The sequence below is a fragment of the Bufo bufo genome, chromosome 2 (genome assembly GCF_905171765.1).
Source record: "Bufo bufo chromosome 2, aBufBuf1.1, whole genome shotgun sequence".
NCBI classification, from domain to species: domain Eukaryota; kingdom Metazoa; phylum Chordata; class Amphibia; order Anura; family Bufonidae; genus Bufo; species Bufo bufo.
Genome location: NC_053390.1, coordinates 485,663,756 through 485,687,262, shown reverse-complemented (window position 1 = coordinate 485,687,262; position 23,507 = coordinate 485,663,756). Strand labels below are relative to the sequence as shown.

Below are 23,507 nucleotides of genomic sequence, written 5' to 3'. Positions count from 1 at the left end.
CCTGGGCTGTTTCACGTCTGTTCTGGTGGCCTTCCCTACGTTCCGACATCGCCGCATATGTAGCGGCATGCTCCGTTTGTGCCCAGAGTAAGTCCCCTCGGCACCTTCCGTTGGGCCTTCTGCAACCCATAGCCACCGGGGAGCGTCCATGGTCACACCTGGGGATGGATTTCATTGTGGACCTCCCTGCATCCCGAGGCCATACGGTCATTTTCATGATTGTGGATCGGTTTTCCAAAATGTGCCACTGTGTTCCTCTCAAGAAGTTACCCTCTGCACAAGAGTTGGCCACGATTTTTGCCAGGGAGGTCTTCCGGTTGCACGGTTTGCCTAAGGAGATTGTGTCGGATCGGGGGAGTCAGTTTGTGTCCAGGTTCTGGCGCGCCTTTTGCTCCCAGTTGGGGATTCATCTCTCCTTCTCCTCGGCCTACCACCCTCAGTCCAATGGGGCCGCAGAACGATCCAATCAGGCCTTGGAGCAATTCCTTCGTTGCTATGTCTCCGATCACCAAGACAATTGGGTTGACCTCCTGCCTTGGGCTGAGTTTGCCAGGAACACGGCGGTGAACTCTTCCTCTGGGACGTCTCCCTTCATGGCCAATTATGGGTTCCAACCTGCCGTGTTACCGGAGGTATTCTCTCCCCAGGATATTCCGGCTGTGGAGGATCACCTTTCCGTCATACGTGCTTCTTGGGTACAGATCCAGAAGTCTCTTGAGGTCTCTGCGCAGCGCCAGAGACTCCAGGCTGATCGCAGACGAGCGCCTGCTCCTTCCTACCAGGTCGGAGACCGTGTATGGTTGTCCACCCGCAACCTCAACCTTCGAGTGCCCACTCCCAAGCTGGCGCCTCGCTTTGTTGGTCCCTTCCGAGTGCTTCGCAGGGTAAACCCGGTAGCCTATGCCCTTGCGCTTCCTCCTGGCATGCGGATCTCCAACGTGTTTCATGTCTCCCTGTTGAAGCCACTGGTGTGTAATCGTTTCACTTCCTCGGTTCCTCGGCCTCGTCCGGTCCAAGTGGGCAATCGTGAGGAATATGAGGTGAGCAATATCCTGGACTCACGCCTGGTCCGCGGTCGGTTGCAGTTTTTGGTCCATTGGCGTGGTTATGGTCCAGAGGAGCGTTCCTGGGTTCCCTCCGCAGATGTCCATGCTCCTGCCTTGCTCCGAGCCTTCCACGCACGCTTCCCTCAGAAACCGTTTTGTGCTCCGCGGAGGAGGGGTCCTTGAGGGGGAGGTACTGTCATGGTCTTACCTGCTTGCTGCTCTCCTTCGTTTGACATGTGCTGGCGGCCATCTTGGATTCTGGGTTTCTTGTAGCCTTCCACCCTGCGGCTCCTCCTTCCTCTGGGAGGAGCTGGATGCCTAGCTCATATATATAGGAGGTCTGTGGCTTCAGTTCCTTGCTTGGTCCTCTTGTGTTCACATGCTTCTAAGACTGCTGCTGCTTCTGGTTCCTGATCCTGGCTTCGTCTGACTACCCTTCTGGTTCCTGATCCTGGCTTCGTCTGACTACCCTGCTGGTTCCTGATCCTGGCTTCGTCTGACTACCCTGCTGGTTCCTGATCCTGGCTTCGTCTGACTACCCTGCTGGTTCCTGATCCTGGCTTCGTCTGACTACCCTTCTGGTTCCTGACCTCTGGCTTCGCAAAGACTCTGCTCGGTTTCACCATCCGTTTGGACTTTTGCTTTACAGCTTTATTTTCTATAAAGCCTTCTCATTTTCACTTATCTCTTGTTGTACGTCTGGTTCATGGTTCCGTGACAGTCCCGTAACAGAGAATCTGGCCTTATGTCAGCGCAGAATCTGTCTTCATGTCATAGCAGAGAATCAGGCTTCACGTCACCCACCACTGGAACAGGCCACTGTCACACATTTAGGCCCAGGCACCCAGGCAGAGGAGAGAGGTCCCGTAACAGAGAATCTGGCCTTATGTCAGCGCAGAATCTGTATTCATGTCATAGCAGAGAATCAGGCTTCACGTCACCCACCACTGGAACAGGCCACTGTCACACATTTAGGCCCCGGCACACAGACAGAGGAGAGTGGTCCCGTAACAGAGAATCTGGCCTTATGTCAGCGCAGAATCAGTCTTCATGTCATAGCAGAGAATCAGGCTTCACGTCAGCCACCACTGGAACAGGCCACTGTCACACATTTAGGCCCCGGCACACAGACAGAGGAGAGTGGTCCCGTAACAGAGAATCTGGCCTTATGTCAGCGCAGAATCTGTCTTCATGTCATAGCAGAGAATCAGGCTTCACGTCAGCCACCACTGGAACAGGCCACTGTCACACATTTAGGCCCCGGCACCCAGACAGAGGAGAGCGGTCCCGTAACAGAGAATCTGGCCTTATGTCAGCACAGAATCTGTCTTCATGTCATAGCATAAAAACAGGCTTCACGTCACCCACCACTGGAACAGGCCACTGTCACACATTTAGGCCCAGGCACCCAGGCAGAGGAGAGAGGTCGCGTAACAGATAATCTGGCCTTATGTCAGCACAGAATCTGTCTTCATGTCATAGCAGAGAATCAGGCTTCAATTCACCCACCACTGGAACAGGCCACTGTCACACATTTAGGCCCAGGCACCCAGGCAGAGGAGAGAGGTCGCGTAACAGATAATCTGGCCTTATGTCAGCACAGAATCTGTCTTCATGTCATAGCAGAGAATCAGGCTTCACGTCACCCACCACTGGAACAGGCCACTGTCACACATTTAGGCCCAGGCACCCAGGCAGAGGAGAGCGGTCCCGTAACAGAGAATCTGGCCTTATGTCAGCGCAGAATCTGTCTTCATGTCATAGCAGAGAATCAGGCTTCACGTCAGCAACCACTGGAACAGGCCACTGTCACACATTTAGGCCTAAGCACCCAGGCAGAGGAGAGCGGTCCCGTAACAGAGAATCTGGCCTTATGTCAGCGCAGAATCTGTATTCATGTCATAGCAGAGAATCAGGCTTCACGTCACCCACCACTGGAACAGGCCACTGTCACACATTTAGGCCCCGGCACCCAGACAGAGGAGAGGTTCATTCAAATTTGGCTTGCCCCGCAATATAATGGTAAAATGAAATTAAAAATAGTATTGAATGAGGAAGTGCCCTGGAGTAGAATAATATATTGTTAAGGGGAGGTAGTTAATATCTAATCTGCACAAGGGATGGACAGGTCCTGTGGGATCCATGCCTGGTTCATTTTTATGAACGTCAGCTTGTCCACATTTCACTAACATGGTGGAACAGTACCTGTGCACACCCCTCCACGTACTGACTGATGGTTCGGCCCTATTCAACTTCTGGGTCTCCAAATTGTCCACGTGGCCAGAGCTAGCCTTTTATGCCTTGGAGGTGCTGGCCTGCCCGGCGGCCAGCGTTTTGTCTGAACGTGTATTCAGCACGGCAGGGGGCGTCATTACAGACAAACGCTGGCCTCCGGGCAGGCCAGCACCTCCAAGGCATAAAAGGCTAGCTCTGGCCACGTGGACAATTTGGAGACCCAGAAGTTGAATGGGGCCGAACCATCAGTCAGTACGTGGAGGGGTGTGCACAGGTACTGTTCCACCATGTTAGTGAAATGTTGCCTCCTGCTAACACGTTCCGTATCAGGTGGTGGTGCACTTAGCTGTGGCGTGTTGACAAAACTTTTCCACATCTCTCTCATGCTAACCCTGCCCTCAGAGGAGCTGGCCGTCACACAGCTGCGTTGGCGACCTCTTGCTCCTCCTCTGCCTTGGGCTTCCACTGGTTCCCCTGTGACATTTGGGAATGCTCTCAGTAGCGCGTCTACCAACGTGCGCTTGTACTCGCGCATCTTCCTATCACGCTCCAGTGTAGGAAGTAAGGTGGGCACATTGTCTTTGTACCGGGGATCCAGCAGGGTGGCAACCCAGTAGTCCGCACACGTTAAAATGTGGGCAACTCTGCTGTCGTTGCGCAGGCACTGCAGCATGTAGTCGCTCATGTGTGCCAGGCTGCCCAGAGGTAAGGACAAGCTGTCCTCTGTGGGAGGCGTTTCGTCATCGTCCTGTGTTTCCCCCCAGCCACGCACCAGTGATGGGCCCGAGCTGCTTTGGGTGCCACCCCGCTGTGAACATGCTTCATCCTCATCCTCCTCCACCTCCTCCTCATCCTCGTCCTCCTCGTCCTCCAGTAGTGGGCCCTGTCTGGCCACATTTGTACCTGGCCTCTGGTGTTGCAAAAAACCTCCCTCTGAGTCACTTCGAAGAGACTGGCCTGAAAGTGCTAAAAATGACCCCTCTTCCTCCTCTTCCTCCTGGGCCACCTCCTCTTCCATCATCGCCCTAAGTGTTTTCTCAAGGAGACATAGAAGTGGTATTGTAACGCTGATAACGGCGTCATCGCCACTGGCCATGTTGGTGGAGTACTCGAAACAGCGCAACAGGGCACACAGGTCTCGCATGGAGGCCCAGTCATTGGTGGTGAAGTGGGTCTGATCCGCAGTGCGACTGACCCGTGCGTGCTGCAGCTGAAACTCCACTATGGCCTGCTGCTGCTCGCACAGTCTGTCCAGCATATGCAAGGTGGAGTTCCACCTGGTGGGCACGTCGCATATGAGGCGGTGAGCGGGAAGGCCGAAGTTACGCTGTAGCGCAGACAGGCGAGCAGCGGCAGGGTGTGAACGCCGGAAGCGCGAACAGACGGCCCGCACTTTATGCAGCAGCTCTGACATGTCGGGGTAGTTGCGAATAAACTTCTGCACCACCAAATTCAGCACATGCGCCAGGCAAGGGATGTGCGTCAAACCGACTAGTCCCAGAGCTGCAACGAGATTTCGCCCATTATCGCACACCACCAGGCCGGGCTTGAGGCTCACCGGCAGCAACCACTCGTCGGTCTGTTGTTCTATACCCCGCCACAACTCCTGTGCGGTGTGGGGCCTGTCCCCCAAACATATGAGTTTCAGAATGGCCTGCTGATGTTTACCCCTTGCTGTGTTGAAGTTGGTAATGAAGGTGTGTGGCTGACTGGATGAGCAGGTGGAAGAAGAGGAGGAGGAAGCTGAGTAGGAGGAGGAGGAGACAGGAGGCAAAGAATGTTGCCCTGCGATCCTTGGCGGCGGAAGGACGTGCGCCAAATAGCTCTCCGCCTGGGGCCCAGCCGCCACTACATTTACCCAGTGTGCAGTTAGGGAGATATAGCGTCCCTGGCCGTGCTTACTGGTCCACGTATCTGTGGTTAGGTGGACCTTGCCACAGATGGCGTTGCGCAGTGCACACTTGATTTTATCGGACACTTGTTTGTGCAGGGAAGGCACGGCTCTCTTGGAGAAGTAGTGGCGGCTGGGAACAACATACTGTGGGACAGCAAGTGACATGAGCTGTTTGAAGCTGTGTGTGTCCACCAGCCTAAATGACAGCATTTCATAGGCCAGTAGTTTAGAAATGCTGGCATTCAGGGCCAGGGATCGAGGGTGGCTAGGTGAGAATTTACGCTTTCTCTCAAATGTTTGTGAGATGGAGAGCTGAACGCTGCCGTGTGACATGGTTGAGATGCTTAATGACGCAGGTGGTGGTGTTGGTGGTACATCCCATGTTTGCTGGGCGGCAGGTGCCAACGTTCCTCCAGAGGCGGAGGAAGAGGCCGAGGCGGCGGCAGCAGCAGAAGAGGCCGAGGCGGCAGCAGCAGAAGAGGTAGCAGGGGGAGCCTGAGTGATTTCCTTGTTTTTAGGGTGTTTACTCCACTGCAGTTCATGCTTTGCATGCAGGTGCCTGGTCATGCAGGTTGTGCTAAGGTTCAGAACGTTAATGCCTCGCTTCAGGCTCTGATGGCACAGCGTGCAAACCACTCGGGTCTTGTCGTCAGCACATTGTTTGAAGAAGTGCCATGCCAGGGAACTCCTTGAAGCTGCCTTTGGGGTGCTCGGTCCCAGATGGCGGCGGTCAGTAGCAGGCGGAGTCTCTTGGCGGCGGGTGTTCTGATTTTGCCCACTGCTCCCTCTTTTGCTACGCTGTTGGCTCGGTCTCACCACTGCCTCTTCCTCCGAACTGTGAAAGTCAGTGGCACGACCTTCATTCCATGTGGGGTCTAGGACCTCATCGTCCCCTGCATCGTCTTCCACCCAGTCTTGATCCCTGACCTCCTGTTCAGTCTGCACACTGCAGAAAGACGCAGCAGTTGGCACCTGTGTTTCGTCATCATCAGAGACGTGCTGAGGTGGTATTCCCATGTCCTCATCATCAGGAAAAATAAGTGGTTGTGCGTTAGTGCATTCTATCTCTTCCACCCCTGGGGAAGGGCTAGGTGGATGCCCTTGGGAAACCCTGGCAGCAGAGTCTTCAAACAGCATAAGAGACTGCTGCATAACTTGAGGCTCAGACAGTTTCCCTGATATGCATGGGGGTGATGTGACAGACCGATGGGCTTGGTTTTCATGCGCCATCTGTGCGCTTTCTGCAGAAGACTGGGTGGGAGATAATCTGAACGTGCTGGATCCACTGTCGGCCACCCAATTGACTAATGCCTGTACCTGCTCAGGCCTTACCATCCTTAGAACGGCATTGGGCCCCACCAAATATCGCTGTCAATTCTGCTGGCTACTGGGACCTGAGGTAGTTGGTTCACTAGGACGTGTGGCTGTGGCAGAACGGCCACGTCCTCTCCCAGCACCAGAGGGTCCACTAACACCACCACGACCATGTCCACGTCCGCGTCCGCGTCCCTTATTAGATGTTTTCCTCATTGTTCCCGTTCACCACAATTTTGAGAATGGCAAATTTGGGAATGCTTTTTCAACCCAGAACAAAAAGTCTGCTTTTACGGTCACTACAAATAACTTGACCAGCTAAAACTGTGCAGATTTGGTTGAATAGAGATGTGAGACCTGTTTTTTTTTTGTGCTGTGTGACAGTTATAGGTTTAATCACAGAATGACACTTCTATCAGCACGCTAGCGTGTGTCTTAGGTTTTTCTGAATGACACTATCAATACCTTCAATGTAAGATTTTCTTTTTGGGATAGATTTCAAGTAGGCCTCAAATACCACAAACTAGTTATTTTCAGAATGGCAAATTTGGGAATGCTTTTTCAACCCAGAACAAAAAGTCTGCTTTTACGGTCACTACAAATAACTTGACCAGCTAAAACTGTGCAGATTTGGTTGAATAGAGATGTGAGACCTGTTTTTTTTTGCGCTGTGTGACAGTTATAGGTTTAATCACAGAATGACACTTCTATCAGCACGCTAGCGTGTGTCTTAGGTTTTTCTGAATGACACTATCAATAACTTCAATGTAAGATTTTCTTTTTGGCATAGATTTCAAGTAGGCCTCAAATACCACAAACTAGTTATTTTCAGAATGGCAAATTTGGGAATGCTTTTTCAACCCAGAACAAAAAGTCTGCTTTTACGGTCACTACAAATAACTTGACCAGCTAAAACTGTGCAGATTTGGTTGAATAGAAATGTCAGGTCTATTTTTTAGGCGCTGGGTGACAGGCTCAACTTGCCCCTGATGTAATATATGGCCAAAAAATAACCACACTGTTGATGGTTAAATGCACTTGGGTGACACAGGCTCAGCCTGCACCAGATGTAGTATATGGCCAAAAAATAATCAGACTGTTGATGGTTAAATGCACTTGGGTGACACAGGCTCAGCCTGCAGCTGATGTAGGATATAGCACAAAATAACCACACTATCGATGGTTAAATACACTTGGTGATAGCTCGTGCTGGCGCACCACAAGTCACAAAATGGCCGCCGATCACCCCAGAAAAAAAGTGATCTAAAAACGCTCTGGGCAGCCTCAAAAAAGTGAGCAAGTCAATAATAGCACTTCAATGATCCACAGCTGCAGATCGATCACAGAATGAAGTCTTTTGGAGGAGTTAATCTGCCTAATCTCGCCCTAACGTCGCAGCTGCAACCTCTCCCTATACTGATCATAGCAGAGTGACGTGCGGCGCTACGTGACTCCAGCTTAAATAGAGGCTGGGTCACATGGTGCACTGGCCAATCACAGCCATGCCAATAGTAGGCATGGCTGTGATGGCCTCTTGGGCCAAGTAGTATGACGCTTGTTGATTGGCTGCTTTGCAGCCTTTCAAAAAGCGCCAAGAAAGCGCCGAACACCGAACCCGGACTTTTACGAAAATGTTCGGGTTCGGGTCCGTGTCACGGACACCCCAAAATTCGGTACGAACCCGAACTATACAGTTCGGGTTCGCTCATCCCTAGTTACCTCCCCTCTGTACCCTTACTGAAGGCTAATAGAAATTCATTCATAACTTATAGTGCAAATAATAAAGGAATGGCACAACATAGAGCCAAAAGAATAGATGCCCCAGAATTGTTATTACATAGGGAATGCATGAAGCTATTAAAACAGCAATGTCAGGAGAGGTGAGAGGTGCTCTTTAAGTGAATGGGAACAGTGCTGTCCACTAAACAATTGACCAAGCTGTTCATGAGCCACCCCGAAACAGCTGATTAGTGGTCCTGAGGATAGGCCATCAATAATAAAATCCTAGACAACTCCTTTAATGATTTAAAATATGACTTTTATTTATAATTTGTGTTGACTACATAAGTACCAACTTAAATTGCTTATTATAGAAATAATATTTGAACCGTGGCCATGTGTAGTCTGGGAATTCTGCCAGGAATATAAACATATAACATGATGTGATTGTAAATGTCAGATAAATTAACTCTTTTCAAGCCACATAAAAAAGGTTCAATAAAAATTTCTGATGATGTTCACTGCAAAATACATGTGAATTTCACATATCCTGGTTTATGGCTTCCCAAACCTCTAATATTAACTCAGCAGGAAAAGCAAATTCTCCTAGTAAATTGTCTATTTCTCGGCAAAACTCCTCAGGGGTTGTCTTCTCCTTGGCAGTCTCCACAAGAGTCGTAGCTGGAAAACATAGAAAGTGCTTTTTTAATATCAAATATTACCCTATAAATACAGTTGCAAGAAAAAGTATGTGAACCCTGTGGAATCATATGGATTTCTGCACATATTGGTCATAAAATGTGATCTAATCTTCATCTAAGTCTAAACAATAGGCAATCACAGTCTGCTTAACCACCTCAGCCCCCAGTGCTTAAACACCCTGAAAGACCAGGCCACTTTTTACACTTCTGACCTACACTACTTTCACCGTTTATTGCTCGGTCATGCAACTTACCACCCAAATGAATTTTACCTCCTTTTCTTCTCACTAATAGAGCTTTCATTTGGTGGTATTTCATTGCTGCTGACATTTTTACTTTTTTTGTTATTAATCGAAATTTAACGATTTTTTTGCAAAAAAATTACATTTTTCACTTTCAGTTGTAAAATTTTGCAAAAAAAAACGACATCCATATATAAATTTTGCTCTAAATTTATTGTTCTACATGTCTTTGATAAAAAAAAAATGTTTGGGTAAAAAAAAAATGGTTTGGGTAAAAGTTATAGCGTTTACAAACTATGGTACAAAAATGTGAATTTCCGCTTTTTGAAGCAGCTCTGACTTTCTGAGCACCTGTCATGTTTCCTGAGGTTCTACAATGGCCAGACAGTACAAACACCCCACAAATGACCCCATTTCGGAAAGTACACACCCTAAGGTATTCGCTGATGGGCATAGTGAGTTCATAGAACTTTTTATTTTTTGTCACAAGTTAGCGGAAAATGATGATTTTTTTCTTTCTTTTTTTTTTTCTTACAAAGTCTCATATTCCACTAACTTGTGACAAAAAATAAAAACTTCCATGAACTCACTATGCCCATCACGAAATACCTTGGGGTCTCTTCTTTCCAAAATGGGGTCACTTGTGGGGTAGTTATACTGCCCTGGCATTCTAGGGGCCCAAATGTGTGGTAAGGAGTTTGAAATCAAATTCTGTAAAAAATGACCTGTGAAATCCGAAAGGTGCTCTTTGGAATATGGGCCCCTTTGCCCACCTAGGCTGCAAAAAAGTGTCACACATCTGGTATCTCTGTACTCAGGAGAAGGTGGGGAATGTGTTTTGGGGTGTCATTTTACATATACCCATGCTGGGTGAGAGAAATATCTTGGCAAAATACAACTTTTCCCATTTTTTTTATACAAAGTTGGCATTTGACCAAGATATTTATCTCACCCAGCATGGGTATATGTAAAATGACACCTCAAAACACATTCCTCAACTTCTCCTGAGTACGGGGATACCAGATGTGTGACACTTTTTTGCAGCCTAGGTGGGCAAAGGGGCCCATATTCCAAAGAGCACCTTTAGGATTTCACAGGTCATTTACCTACTTACCACACATTAGGGCCCCTGGAAAATGCCAGGGCAGTATAACTACCCCACAAGTGACCCCATTTTGGAAAGAAGACACCCCAATGTATTCCGTGAGGGGCATGGCGAGTTCCTAGAATTTTTTATTTTTTGTCGCAAGTTAGTGGAAAATGCTGATTTATTTATTTATTTTTTTTTTCATACAAAGTCTCATATTCCACTAACTTGTGACAAAAAATAAAAACTTCCATGAACTCACTATGCCCATCAGCGAATACCTTGGGGTCTCTTCTTTCCAAAATGGGGTCACTTGTGGGGTAGTTATACTGCCCTGGCATTCTAGGGGCCCAAATGTGTGGTAAGGAGTTTGAAATCAAATTCTGTAAAAAATGACGAGTGAAATCCGAAAGGTGCTCTTTGGAATGTGGGCCCCTTTGCCCACCTAGGCTGCAAAAAAGTGTCACACATCTGGTATCTCCGTATTCAGTAGAAGTTGGGGAATGTGTTTTGGGGTGTCTTTTTACATATACCCATGCTGGGTGAGATAAATATCTTGGTCAAATGCCAACTTTGTATAAAAAAATGGGAAAAGTTGTCTTTTGCCAAGATATTTCTCTCACCCAGCATGGGTATATGTAAAATGACACCCCAAAACACATTCCCCACCTTCTCCTGAGCACGGAGATACCAGATGTGTGACACTTTTTTGCAGCCTAGGTGGGCAAAGGGGCCCATATTCCAAAGAGCACCTTTCGGATTTCACTCGTCATTTTTTACAGAATTTGATTTCAAACTCCTTACCACACATTTGGGCCCCTAGAATGCCAGGGCAGTATAACTACCCCACAAGTGACCCCATTTTGGAAAGAAGAGACCCCAAGGTATTCGCTGATGGGCATAGTGAGTTCATGGAAGTTTTTATTTTTTGTCACAAGTTAGTGGAATATGAGACTTTGTATGAAAAAAAAAAAAAAAAATCATCATTTTCCACTAACTTGTGACAAAAAATAAAAAATTCTAGGAACTCGCCATGCCCCTCACGGAATACCTTGGGGTGTCTTCTTTCCAAAATGGGGTCACTTGTGGGGTAGTTATACTGCCCTGGCATTTTCCAGGGGCCCTAATGTGTGGTAAGTAGGTAAATGACCAGTGAAATCCGAAAGGTGCTCTTTGGAATGTGGGCCCCTTTGCCCACCTAGGCTGCAAAAAAGTGTCACACATGTGGTATCGCCGTATTCAGGAGACGTTGGGGAATGTGTTCTGGGGTGTCTTTTTACATATACCCATGCTGGGTGAGAGAAATATCTTGGCAAAAGACAACTTTTTCCATTTTTTTATACAAAGTTGGCATTTGACCAAGATATTTATCTCACCCAGCATGGGTATATGTAAAATGACACCCCAAAACACATTGCCCAACTTCTCCTGAGTACGGCGATACCAGATGTGTGACACTTTTTTGCAGCCTAGATGCGCAAAGGGGCCCAAATTCCTTTTAGGAGGGCATTTTTAGACATTTGGATACCAGACTTCTTCTCACGCTTTGGGGCCCCTAGAATGCCAGGGCAGTATAAATACCCCACATGTGACCCCATTTTGGAAAGAAGACACCCCAAGGTATTCAATGAGGGGCATGGCGAGTTCATAGAAATTTTTTTTTTTTGGCACAAGTTAGCGGAAATTGATATTTTTTATTTTTTTCTCACAAAGTCTCCCGTTCCGCTAACTTGGGACAAAAATTTCAATCTTTCATGGACTCAATATGCCCCTCACGGAATACCTGGGGGTGTCTTCTTTCCGAAATGGGGTCACATGTGGGGTATTTATACTGCCCTGGCATTCTAGGGGCCCTAAAGCGTGAGAAGAAGTCTGGAATATAAATGTCTAAAAAATTTTACGCATTTGGATTCCGTGAGGGGTATGGTGAGTTCATGTGAGATTTTATTTTTTGTCACAAGTTAGTGGAATATGAGACTTTGTAAGAAAAAAAAAAAATTTCCGCTAACTTGGGCCAAAAAAAAGACTGAATGCAGCCTTACAGGGGGGGGGGATCAATGACAGGGGGGTGATCAATGACAGGGGGGTGATCAGGGAGTCTATATGGGGTGATCACCACAGTCATTGATCACTCCCCTGTAAGGCTGCATTCAGACGTCCGTATGATTTTTACGGATCCGATCAGTCTATCAGTGGATCCGTAAAAATCATGCGGACATCTGAATGGAGCTTTACAGGGGGGTGATCAATGACAGAGGGGTAATCAATGACAGGGGGGTGATCAGGGAGTCTATATGGGGTGATCACCACAGTCATTGATCACTCCCCTGTAAGGCTGCATTCAGACGTCCGTATGATTTTTACGGATCCGATCAGTCTATCAGTGGATCCGTAAAAATCATGCGGACATCTGAATGGAGCTTTACAGGGGGGTGATCAATGACAGGGGGGTGATCAGGGAGTCTATATGGGGTGATCACCACAGTCATTGATCACGCCCCTGTAAGGCTGCATTCAGACGTCCGTATGATTTTTACGGATCCGATCAGTCTATCAGTGGATCCGTAAAAATCATGCGGACATCTGAATGGAGCTTTACAGGGGGGTGATCAATGACAGGGGGGTAATCAATGACAGGGGGGTGATCAGGGAGTCTATATGGGGTGATCACCACAGTCATTGATCACTCCCCTGTAAGGCTCCATTCAGACGTCCGTATGATTTTTACGGATCCGATCAGTCTATCAGTGGATCCGTAAAAATCATGCGGACATCTGAATGGAGCTTTACAGGGGGGTGATCAATGACAGAGGGGTAATCAATGACAGGGGGGTGATCAGGGAGTCTATATGGGGTGATCACCACAGTCATTGATCACTCCCCTGTAAGGCTGCATTCAGACGTCCGTATGATTTTTACGGATCCGATCAGTCTATCAGTGGATCCGTAAAAATCATGCGGACATCTGAATGGAGCTTTACAGGGGGGTGATCAATGACAGGGGGGTAATCAATGACAGGGGGGTGATCAGGGAGTCTATATGGGGTGATCAGGGGTGATCAAGGGCTAATAAGGGGTTAATAAGTGACGGGGGGGGGGGGGTGTAGTGTAGTGGTGCTTGGTGCAACATATTACTGAGCTGCCTGTGTCGTCTGGTGGTCGATCCAAACAAAGGGGACCACCAGAGGACCAGGTAGCAGGTATATTAGACGCTGTTATCAAAACAGCGTCTAATATACCTGTTAGGGGTTAAAAAAATCACATCTCCAGCCTGCCAGCGAACGATCGCCGCTGGCAGGCTGGAGATCCACTCGCTTACCTTCCGATCCTGTGAACGCGCGCGCCTGTGTGCGCGCGTTCACAGGAAATCTCGCGTCTCGCGAGAGGACGCACCGGCGCGTCCACCCAGAACAACAGGACCGCCGCAAAGACGCAATCCTGCGTACGGCGGTCCTGAGGAGGTTAAACTAATAACACACAAAGAATTAAATGTTACCATGTTTTTATTGAACACACCATGTAAACATTCACAGTGCAGGTGGAAAAAGTATGTGAACCCTTGGATTTAATAACTGGTTGAACCTCCTTTGGCAGCAATAACTTCAACCAAACGTTTCTCATAGTTGCAGATCAGACGTGCACAATGGTCAGGAGTAATTCTTGACCATTCCTCTTTACAGAACTGTTTCAGTTCAGCAATATTCTTGGGATGTCTGGTGTGAATCGCTTTCTTGAGGTCACGCCACAGCATCTCAATCGGTTTGAGGTCAGGACTCTGACTGGGCCACTCCAGAAGGCGTATTTTCTTCTGTTTAAGCCATTCTGTTGTTGATTTACTTCTATGCTTTGGGTCATTGTCCTGTTGCAACACCCATCTTCTGTTGAGCTTCAGCTGGTGGACAGACGGACTTAAGTTCTCCTGCAAAATGTCTTGATAAACTTGGGAATTCATTTTTCCTTCGATGATAGCAATCCGTCCAGGCCCTGATGCAGCAAAGCAGCCCCAAACCATGATGCCCCCACCACCATACTTCACATTTGGGATGAGGTTTTGATGTTGGTGTGCTGTGCCTCTTTTTCTCCACACATAGTGTTGTGTGTTTCTTCCAAACCACTCAACTTTGGTTTCATCTGTCCACAGAATAATTTGCCAGTACTGCTGTGGAACATCCAGGTGCCCTTGTGCAAACTGTAAACGTGCAGCAATGTTTTTTTTCGACAGCAGTGGCTTCCTCTGTGGTATTCTCCCATGAAATCCATTCTTGTTTAGTGTTTTACGTATCGTAGATTCGCTAACAGGGATGTTAGCATATGCCAGAGACTTTTGTAAGTCTTTAGCTGACACTCTAGGATTCTTCTTCACCTCATTGAGCAGTCTGCGCTGTGCTCTTGCAGTCACCTTTACAGGACGGCCACTCCTAGGGAGATTAGCAGCAGTGCTGAACTTTCTCCATTTATAGACAATTTGTCTTACCGTGGACTGATGAACAGCAAGGCTTTTGGAGATACTTTTATAACCCTTTCCAGCTTTATGCAAGTCAAAAATTCTTAATCGTAGGTCTTCTGAGAGCTCTTTTGTGCAAGTCATCATTGACATCAGGCAATGCTTCTTGTGAAAAGCAAACCCAGAACTGGTGTGTGTTTTTTATAGGGCAGGGCAGCTGTAACCAACACCTGCAATCTCATCTCATTGATTGGACTCCAGTTGGCTGACACCTCACTCCAATTAGCTCTTGGAGATGTCATTAGTCTAGGGATTCACATACTTTTTCCACCTGCACTGTGAATGTTTACATGGTGTGTTCAACAAAAACATTTTAACATTTAATTCTTTGTGTGTTATTAGTTTAGGCAGACTCTGATTGTCTATTGTTGTGACTTAGATGAAGATTAGATCACATTTTATGACCAATTTGTGCAGAAATCCATATCATTCCACAGGGTTCACATACTTTTTATTGCAACTGTATATCCACACCATAACTTAGTGCAATAAACGTTATTTCATTTTATATATATATATATATATATATATATAAATGTTAAAAAGCAGTGGATCACATATAACAAGAGGACCCCATTTTAACTAAATGAATCAACAAACATGAAAATTGCAATACATTATATATTATATTATTTTATTTCATTTAAATGGGGCCAGGCTAAAACATTAATCACAAATATAAATGAACAGCTAATGCACCTCCGTTTCACGCAGAAATGCGCTTCCTCAGGCCACTACATCAGCACGTATCTCCGTGCTGCCTTCTTATCCCAGATGCGTCACACTGCCATGGATACACCGGCAACTCGGTGCATGACAATAAGGTAAGGTATAAAAACACACTTAAATCATTACAGTCATTAAGACCTAACGGACCCAGAGCTCCAGTACGCACCGGATACACTGGCAACTCGGCCCATGACAAGAAGGTAAGCTAAAAAAACATGTGTATTAGGCCTCATGCACACGACCATATTTTTTTGCGGTCCGTGATCCGTGACAGTTTTTTCGTTCGTGGGTCTTCCTTGACTTTTGGAGGATCCACGGACATGAAAAAAAAGTCGTTTTGGTGTCCGCCTGGCGGAGCCAATCGGATCTGTCCTGAATTACAATGCAAGTCAATGGGGACGGATCCGTTTGACGTTGACACAATATGGTGCAATTTCAAACGGATCCGTCCCCTATTGACTTTCAATGTAAAGTCAGGAGTTAATATACCATAGGATCAGAGTTTTCTCCAATCCGATGGTATATTTTAACTTGAAGCGTCCCCATCACCATGGGAACGCCTCTATGTTAGAATATACTGTCGGATATGAGTTAGATCGTGAAACTCAAATCCGACAGTATATTCTAACACAGAGGCGTTCCCATGGTGATGGGGATGCTTCAGGTTAGAATATACTAAACGAACTGTGTACATGACTGCCCCCTGCTGCCTGGCAGGTGCTGCCAGGCATCAGGGGGCAGCCCCCCCTGTAGTTAACACATTGGTGGCCAGTGCGGCCGGCCCCCCTCCCTCCCCTGTAGTTAACTCGTTGGTGGCCAGTGGGCCCCCCTCCCTCCCCTGTAGTTAACTCGTTGGTGGCCAGTGTGGCCGGCCCCCCTCCCTCCCCTGTAGTTAACTCGTTGGAGGCCAGTGGGCCCCCCCCTCCCTCCCCTGTAGTTAACTCGTTGGTGGCCAGTGCGGCCGGCCCCCCTCCCTCCCCTGTAGTTAACTCGTTGGTGGCCAGTGGGCCCCCCTCCCTCCCCTGTAGTTAACTCGTTGGTGGCCAGTGGGCCCTCTCCCCTCCCTCCCCCTCCTAATTAAAATCTCCCCCCCTATCATTTGTGGCAGCGGAGAGTACCGATCGGAGTCCCAGTTTAATCGCTGGGGCTCCGATCGGTAACCATGGCAACCAGGACGCTACTGCAGTCCCGGTTGCCATGATTACTTAGCAATTTGTAGAAGCATTATACTTACCTGCGAGCTGCGATGTCTGCGTCCGGCCGGGAGCTCCTCCTACTGGTAAGTGACAGGTCTGTGCGGCGCATTATAAAAACACACTTAAATCCTTACGGTCATTAAGACCTAACGGACCCAGTGCTCCAGTACGCACTGCGTACTGAGCTATTAAATAAAGATTGAAGCAAGAAAACTTCAGTGGTGAGTGCTGCCTATTTTTTATCTTCTACTCTTGGAGGTGCATTTGCTGGCTATGAGGATTGTGCACCGCTGATACTGAAGAGAAGAAAGGAGGTATAATTGGACTGTTTAGCAAGTACTCCAGATTTATTAAAATTTCAGCTGTGCCACCAGCTCTTCTATGTATTGCAAAATAAATGCACATCTAGTTTTATCAATTTACTATAGTAGTAATTAGAGATGAGTGAAGTTTTAAAAATTCGATTTGGCAGCTTCGCCGAAGTTTTACAAGAAATTTGATTTGTTATGAATTAATTTGTCATAAATCTCTATGTTAAAATCCTATACAGCCTATCAATCAATGGGACCGCTTTTAAAGGCCGCTTAGATGACGTCAGCACATGATCACGCTGGGAGAGAGCGGTGACGTAAGCACGCTCAGCGCAGGTCCTTATGCAGGTCTTTTCCACTGCCCCTGCATTAGCAAGTTGATGAGGTGAGTATTTTTTCCCTTTCTTTCTAAGGCAACTCTAGCCTCAATTTTAGGACAAGTGATTCGTTACCACGAAGCACAAGGAAATTTGGCTTCATGGCGAATCAAATTTTTCCTAAACTTCAGAATTGCACTTTGGATGCTCTGATTCACTCAACACTAGTTGTAATACATAAATATATATTAGAAACAATATCAAAAAGCATCAAGTGACAATCAAATAGCCATATAGACCAAAATACCAGGACCTCACACCCCTGAATGCCTGACACATGTTTCACAGTGGCTTCTTCCAAGGGGGATAAACCAGTACCATCAAATCAATGTATATACAGAGAGCAGACAATTGACATAATACCTTACAGCTGAAAAGGGGAGGGATTCTTGATGGAAGACACATCATGCCATGTGGAACACCAACCCCATCATTAATCAAAGGACCAGAGTCAGAAATACATAAGCACCCAATCATAGGCACAAACACGTAAGCCCCCCCTGGACTCCTCCCAACAAAAGGAGGAGGGTAGAAAAGTCTGGAGGTGAATGGCGTGATGATGTCAAGAAGCGGTTCCACAGGAACCATTCTGGGCACCGCGAACCACCGTGGAACGCATAGGAAAAAGATGAAAGACTGCCTCTCTAAGTATCTCCCCAAAAGGGAGAGAACACTGCAGTCCATGGGGACCAATACTAAGGCTACATTTCCATGACAGTGAAAAAAAAGGTCAGTTAACCACTTCAGCCCCCCTACCTTAAACACCCTTAATGACCAGGCCACTTTTTACACTTCTGACCTACACTACTTTCACCGTTTATTGCTCGGTCATGCAACTTACCACCCAAATTAATTTTACCTCCTTTTCTTCTCACTAATAGAGCTTTCATTTGGTGGTATTTCATTGCTGCTGACATTTTTACTTTTTTTGTTATTAATCGAAATGTAACGTTTTTTTTTGCAAAAAAATGAAATTTTTTAATTTCAGTTGTAAAATTTTGCAAAAAAAACGACATCCATATATAATTTTTTCTCAAAATTTATGTCTTTGATAAAAAAAAAATGTTTGGGTAAAAAAAAAATGGTTTGGGTAAAAGTTATAGCGTTTACAAACTATGGTACAAAAATGTGAATTTCCGCTTTTTGAAGCAGCTCTGACTTTCTGAGCACCTGTCATGTTTCCTGAGGTTCTACAATGGCCAGACAGTACAAACACCCCACAAATGACCCCATTTCGGAAAGTAGACACCCTAAGGTATTCGCTGATGGGCATAGTGAGTTCATAGAACTTTTTATTTTTTGTCACAAGTTAGCGGAAAATCATGATTTTATTTTATTTTTTTCTTACAAAGTCTCATATTCCACTAACTTGTGACAAAAAATAAAAACTTCTATGAACTCACTATGCCCATCAGCGAATACCTTGGTGTGTCTTCTTTCCAAAATGGGGTCACTTGTGGGGTAGTTATACTGCCCTGGCATTCTAGGGGCCCTAATGTGTGGTAAGTAGTTTGAAATCAAAATCTGTAAAAAATGGCCGGTGAAATCCGAAAGGTGCTCTTTGGAATGTGGGCCCCTTTGTCCACCTATGCTGCAAAAAAGTGTCACACATGTGGTATCTCCGTACTCAGGAGAAGTTGGGCAATGTGTTTTGGGGTGTCATTTTACATATACCCATGCTGGGTGAGATAAATATCTCGGCAAAAGACAACTTTTCCCATTTTTTTATACAAAGTTGGCATATGTAAAATTACACCCCAAAACACATTCCCCAACTTCTCCTGAGTACGGCGATACCAGATGTGTGACACTTTTTTGCAGCCTAGATGCGCAAAGGGGCCCACATTCCTTTTAGGGGGGCATTTTTAGACATTTGGATCCCAGACTTCTTCTCACTCTTTAGGGCCCCTAAAATGCCAGGGCAGTATAAATACCCCACATGTGACCCCATTTTGGAAAGAAGACACCCCAAGGTATTCAAAGAGGGGCATGGCGAGTTCATAGAAATATTTTTTTTTGCCACAAGTTAGCGGAAATAGATTTTTTTTGTTTTTTTCTCACAAAGTCTCCCTTTCCGCTAACTTGGGACAAAAATTTCAATCTTTCATGGACTCAATATGCCCCTCACGGAATACCTTGGGGTGTCTTCTTTCCAAAATGGGGTCATTTGTGGGGTGTTTGTACTGCCCTGGCATTTGAGGGTCTCCGCAATCATTACATGTATGGCCAGCATTAGGAGTTTCTGCTATTCTCCTTATATTGAGCATACCGGTAATGAGATTTTTTTTTTTCGTTCAGCCTCTGGGCTGAAAGAAAAAATGAACGGCACAGATTTTTTCATTCGCATCGATCAATGTGGATGAAAAAATCTCTGCCAAAAAAAAAAAGGAGGGGAAAGGCATCTGCCAGGACATAGGAGCTCCGCCCAACATCCATACCCACTTAGCTCGTATGCCCTGGCAAACCCGATTTCTCCATTCACATCAATCGATGTGAATGAATAAATCATTGCCGGGATATTATTATTTTTTTATATACAAAGTGTTTGCCAAAGTATATGAACACCGCCTCCTCCTCAGCTCGTATGCCTCGGCAAACGTATATTTTACTGCAGAGGAGAAATCTCGTCTTGCAGCGCCGCATACACTGACTTTTGTGTAATCTGACAGCAGCGCAATGCTTCTGTCAGAATGCACATCAGTGCTGCAGCTAGTCGATCGGTTGGTCCACCTGGAAGGTAAAAAAAAAAACAGGCCGCAACGCAATAAATTTATTAACTTTATAATAACTTTTGAACAGAACATATAAACTTTTGAACTGATTGCTAACTTTTTTGCTTACCGGTGATTTTTATTTTTTTACCTTTATAGGACAAACCTCTCCTTCCCCATGGGACAATGTGCAAAGATGTGGCGAAGTACATTATGCACTTTATCCCAGGTGAAAGGAGAGGTTTGCAGCAGCTGTGAGTAAAAGGGCCTTAATAGCCCTGTGTGCCTGTCCTGTGAGATGCAATTCCTATGCTAAGTGTATCTGTGTGTGGTACTTCCGGAAACACTCTCCAAAGCATAGGGCAGGGTGGTCAGGGCAGTCAGGACAGAAATAGTGGGTGTCACGCCTTATTCCACTCCTGCTACAGACACGACATCTTTTTCGGGGGGACGGTTGGGTTGAGGTACCAGGAACGACACTGGGGAAATGTCGCTCGTGTAGACGGCTAACTACACTGGTGGTTGGGGCCACGGAACCTCCTGGATACAGGAGGTTCGCGATGATCTCTTCCTGAAATTTGAGTAAGGATCCCGTTCTCCCAGCCTTACTGTAGAGAACAAAACTATTGTACATCGCCAATTGAATCAAATATACAGACACCTTCTTATACCAGCGTCTGGTGCGTCGGGAAACTAAATAGGGAGCCAACATCTGGTCATTGAAGTCCACCCCTCCCATGAGCGCATTATAGTCGTGGACTGAGAGGGGCTTTTCAATGACACGGGTTGCCCTTTCAATTTGTATTGTCGTGTCTGCGTGAATGGAGGAGAGCATGTAAACGTCACGCTTGTCTCTCCATTTCACCGCGAGCAGTTCTTCGTTACACAAGGCAGCCCTCTCCCCCCTTGCAAGACGGGTGGTAATGAGCCGTTGGGGGAAGCCCCGGCGACTAGGTCGCACGGTGCCACAGCAGCCAATCTGTTCTAGGAACAAATGCCTGAAGAGGGGCACACTTGTGTAAAAATTGTCCACATAAAGATGGTACCCCATGCCAAATAAAGGTTAACACCAAGTCCCAGACTGTCTTCCCACTGCTCTCCAGGTAGTCAGGGCAACCGACCGGCTCCAGGGTCTGATCTTTTCCCTCATAGATCTGAAATTTGTGGGTATAGCCTGTGGCCCTTTCACAGAGCTTATACAATTTGACCCCATACCAAGCGCGCTTGCTTGGGATGTATTGTTTGAAGCAAAGGCGCCCGGTAAAATGTATTATGGACTCGTCTACGCAGATGTTTTGCTCAGGGCTATACAAATCTGCAAATTTCTGGTTGAAGTGGTCTATGAGGGGCCAAATTTTGTGGAGCCGGTCAAAAGCTGGGTGGCATTTGGGACGAGAGGTGCTGTTGTCGCTAAAGTGCAGGAAATGCAGGATGGTCTCAAAACGTGCCCTGGACATAGCAGCAGAGAACATGGGCATGTGATGAATCGGGTTCGTGGACCAATATGACCACAATTCATGCTTTTTGGTTAGACCCATGTTCAGGAGAAGGCCCAGAAAAATTTTAATTTCGGAAACTTGGACTGGTTTCCACCAGAAAGGCTGGGCATAATAGCTTCCCGGGTTGGCGGCTATAAATTGAGTGCCATACCGATTTGTTTCTGCCACGACTAAGTCCAAGAGCTGCGCAGTCAAGAACAGCTCAAAAAATCCCAGGGCCGAACCGATCTGAGCTGTCTCAACCCGAACTCCAGACTGGGCGGTGAAAGGGGGAATTACAGGTGCGGCTGAAGTTGGTGACTGCCAATCAGGGTTTGCCAGCACCTCAGGGACTCTAGGGGCTCTACGGGCCTGTCTGTGCGGTGGCTGCGACGGTGTGACTACTGCACGTGCCACCGTACCAGCTTCAACTGCCCTTCTGGTACTCGCCACTTCACCATGTTGTACGGCAGTGCTGGTACTAGGTCCAGGGAGGGCTGCGCTGCTGGTGTATGCCTCACCACGTGATCCGACAGCGCCAGCCCCACTCTGCTGCCCTTGAAACGGATCCTGCACAACCTGTGGTCTAGCGACACGGGGCCGGGTACGCCTGGTGCTATCAGGGACCTCAACCTCCTCGTCCGAACTTTGGGTCAGACTGCCACTGCTTTCTACAGGTTCATATTCTGACCCGCTAGATTCGTCAGATGAGGGTTCCCATTCCTCATCCGACTGGGTCAGAATCCTGTAGGCCTCTTCAGAAGAATACCCCCTGTTTGACATTTGGACTACTAAATTTAGGGGTATTCCCTGAGACTACCCAAGAAAAAAAGCAAGCCTGTCTTACAAAGGGGAGGCTAGCGAAGTACCGGAGGCCGCTGCGATTGATAAAAAATATCAAAACTGATTTTTTTTATCGCCGCAGCGCTTGGAAAGTGATTGTGCAGTGATCAAAAAAATATATATTTTTTGTCACTGCGGCGGGGCGGGCGTAGGTGAACGCACGTGTGGGCGACCGATCAGGCCTGATCGGGCAAACACTGCGTTTTGGGTGGAGGGCGAGCTAAGGTGACACTAATTCAATTATAGATCTGACTGTGATCAGTTTTGATCACTTACAGATACTATAAAAGTACAAATGCTGATTAGCGATACGCTAATCAGCGATTCAGTGACTGCGGTGCGGTAGGCTGGGCGCTAACTGACGCTAAACTACCTAACCAAGGGGCCTAAACTATCCTAAAACCTATCAGTCAATACCAGTGGAAAAAAAAAGTGACAGTCTACACTGATCACTTTTTTCCTTTCACTAGGTGATTGACAGGGGCGATCAAGGGGTGATCAAGGGGTTAATTCGGGTGATGGGGGGTGATCTGGGGTTAAGTGAAGTGTTTGGTGCTACTCACTGTGATGTCTGCTCCTCTGCTGGAACCAACCAACGAAAAGGACCAGCAGAGGAGCAGACAAGCCATTTAACACATCATATTTACAAATATAATGTGTTATCTGGCTTTTGATTCGATTTTTTAAAAATCATCAGCTTGCCAGCCACGATCATTGGCTGGCAAGCTGATGATGCGACCCCCCTCTAACTTTTGCCGGCCCGCGATGCGCATGCGCGAGCCGGCTTTGAGCGAAATCTCGCGTCTCGCGAGATGACGCGTATATGCGTGACTCTGCGCAGGGCTGCCGTCTCCGGAATGCGATCCTGCGTTAGGCGGTCCGGAGGAAGTTAAAAAGGCAAAACGGTCCATCACTGATGCTTTTCTGAGAAACGGACCCTTGAATTGTATGGGGGCTGTCGGTCAGTAAAAATGGATGTCAGGATAATGCGACTACCCTCACACACAAACAGGGACAGTGAAGCCTTAAAACTTCTTAGACCTACTAGCCCTACCTACTTGAAGGTCCACCCTAGGCAGTGACCCCACAACTGAGCGGCAGTCCCTATGTTGAAATACAT

At 47.1% G+C, this 23,507-nt stretch overlaps 1 protein-coding gene across 1 annotated transcript in view; it reads right to left on the bottom strand.

The window, feature by feature from the left end:
- Positions 1 to 8,749: 8,749 nt before the first annotated feature.
- GIPC3 (GIPC PDZ domain containing family member 3) overlaps positions 8,750 to 23,507 on the bottom strand; it is a 496,711-nt gene continuing 481,953 nt past the window's right edge. Inside the window, exon 6 of the mRNA XM_040419835.1 lies at positions 8,750 to 8,889. Within this exon, the coding sequence (XP_040275769.1) occupies positions 8,750 to 8,889 (140 nt within the window). The remainder of the gene's footprint in view (positions 8,890 to 23,507) is intronic.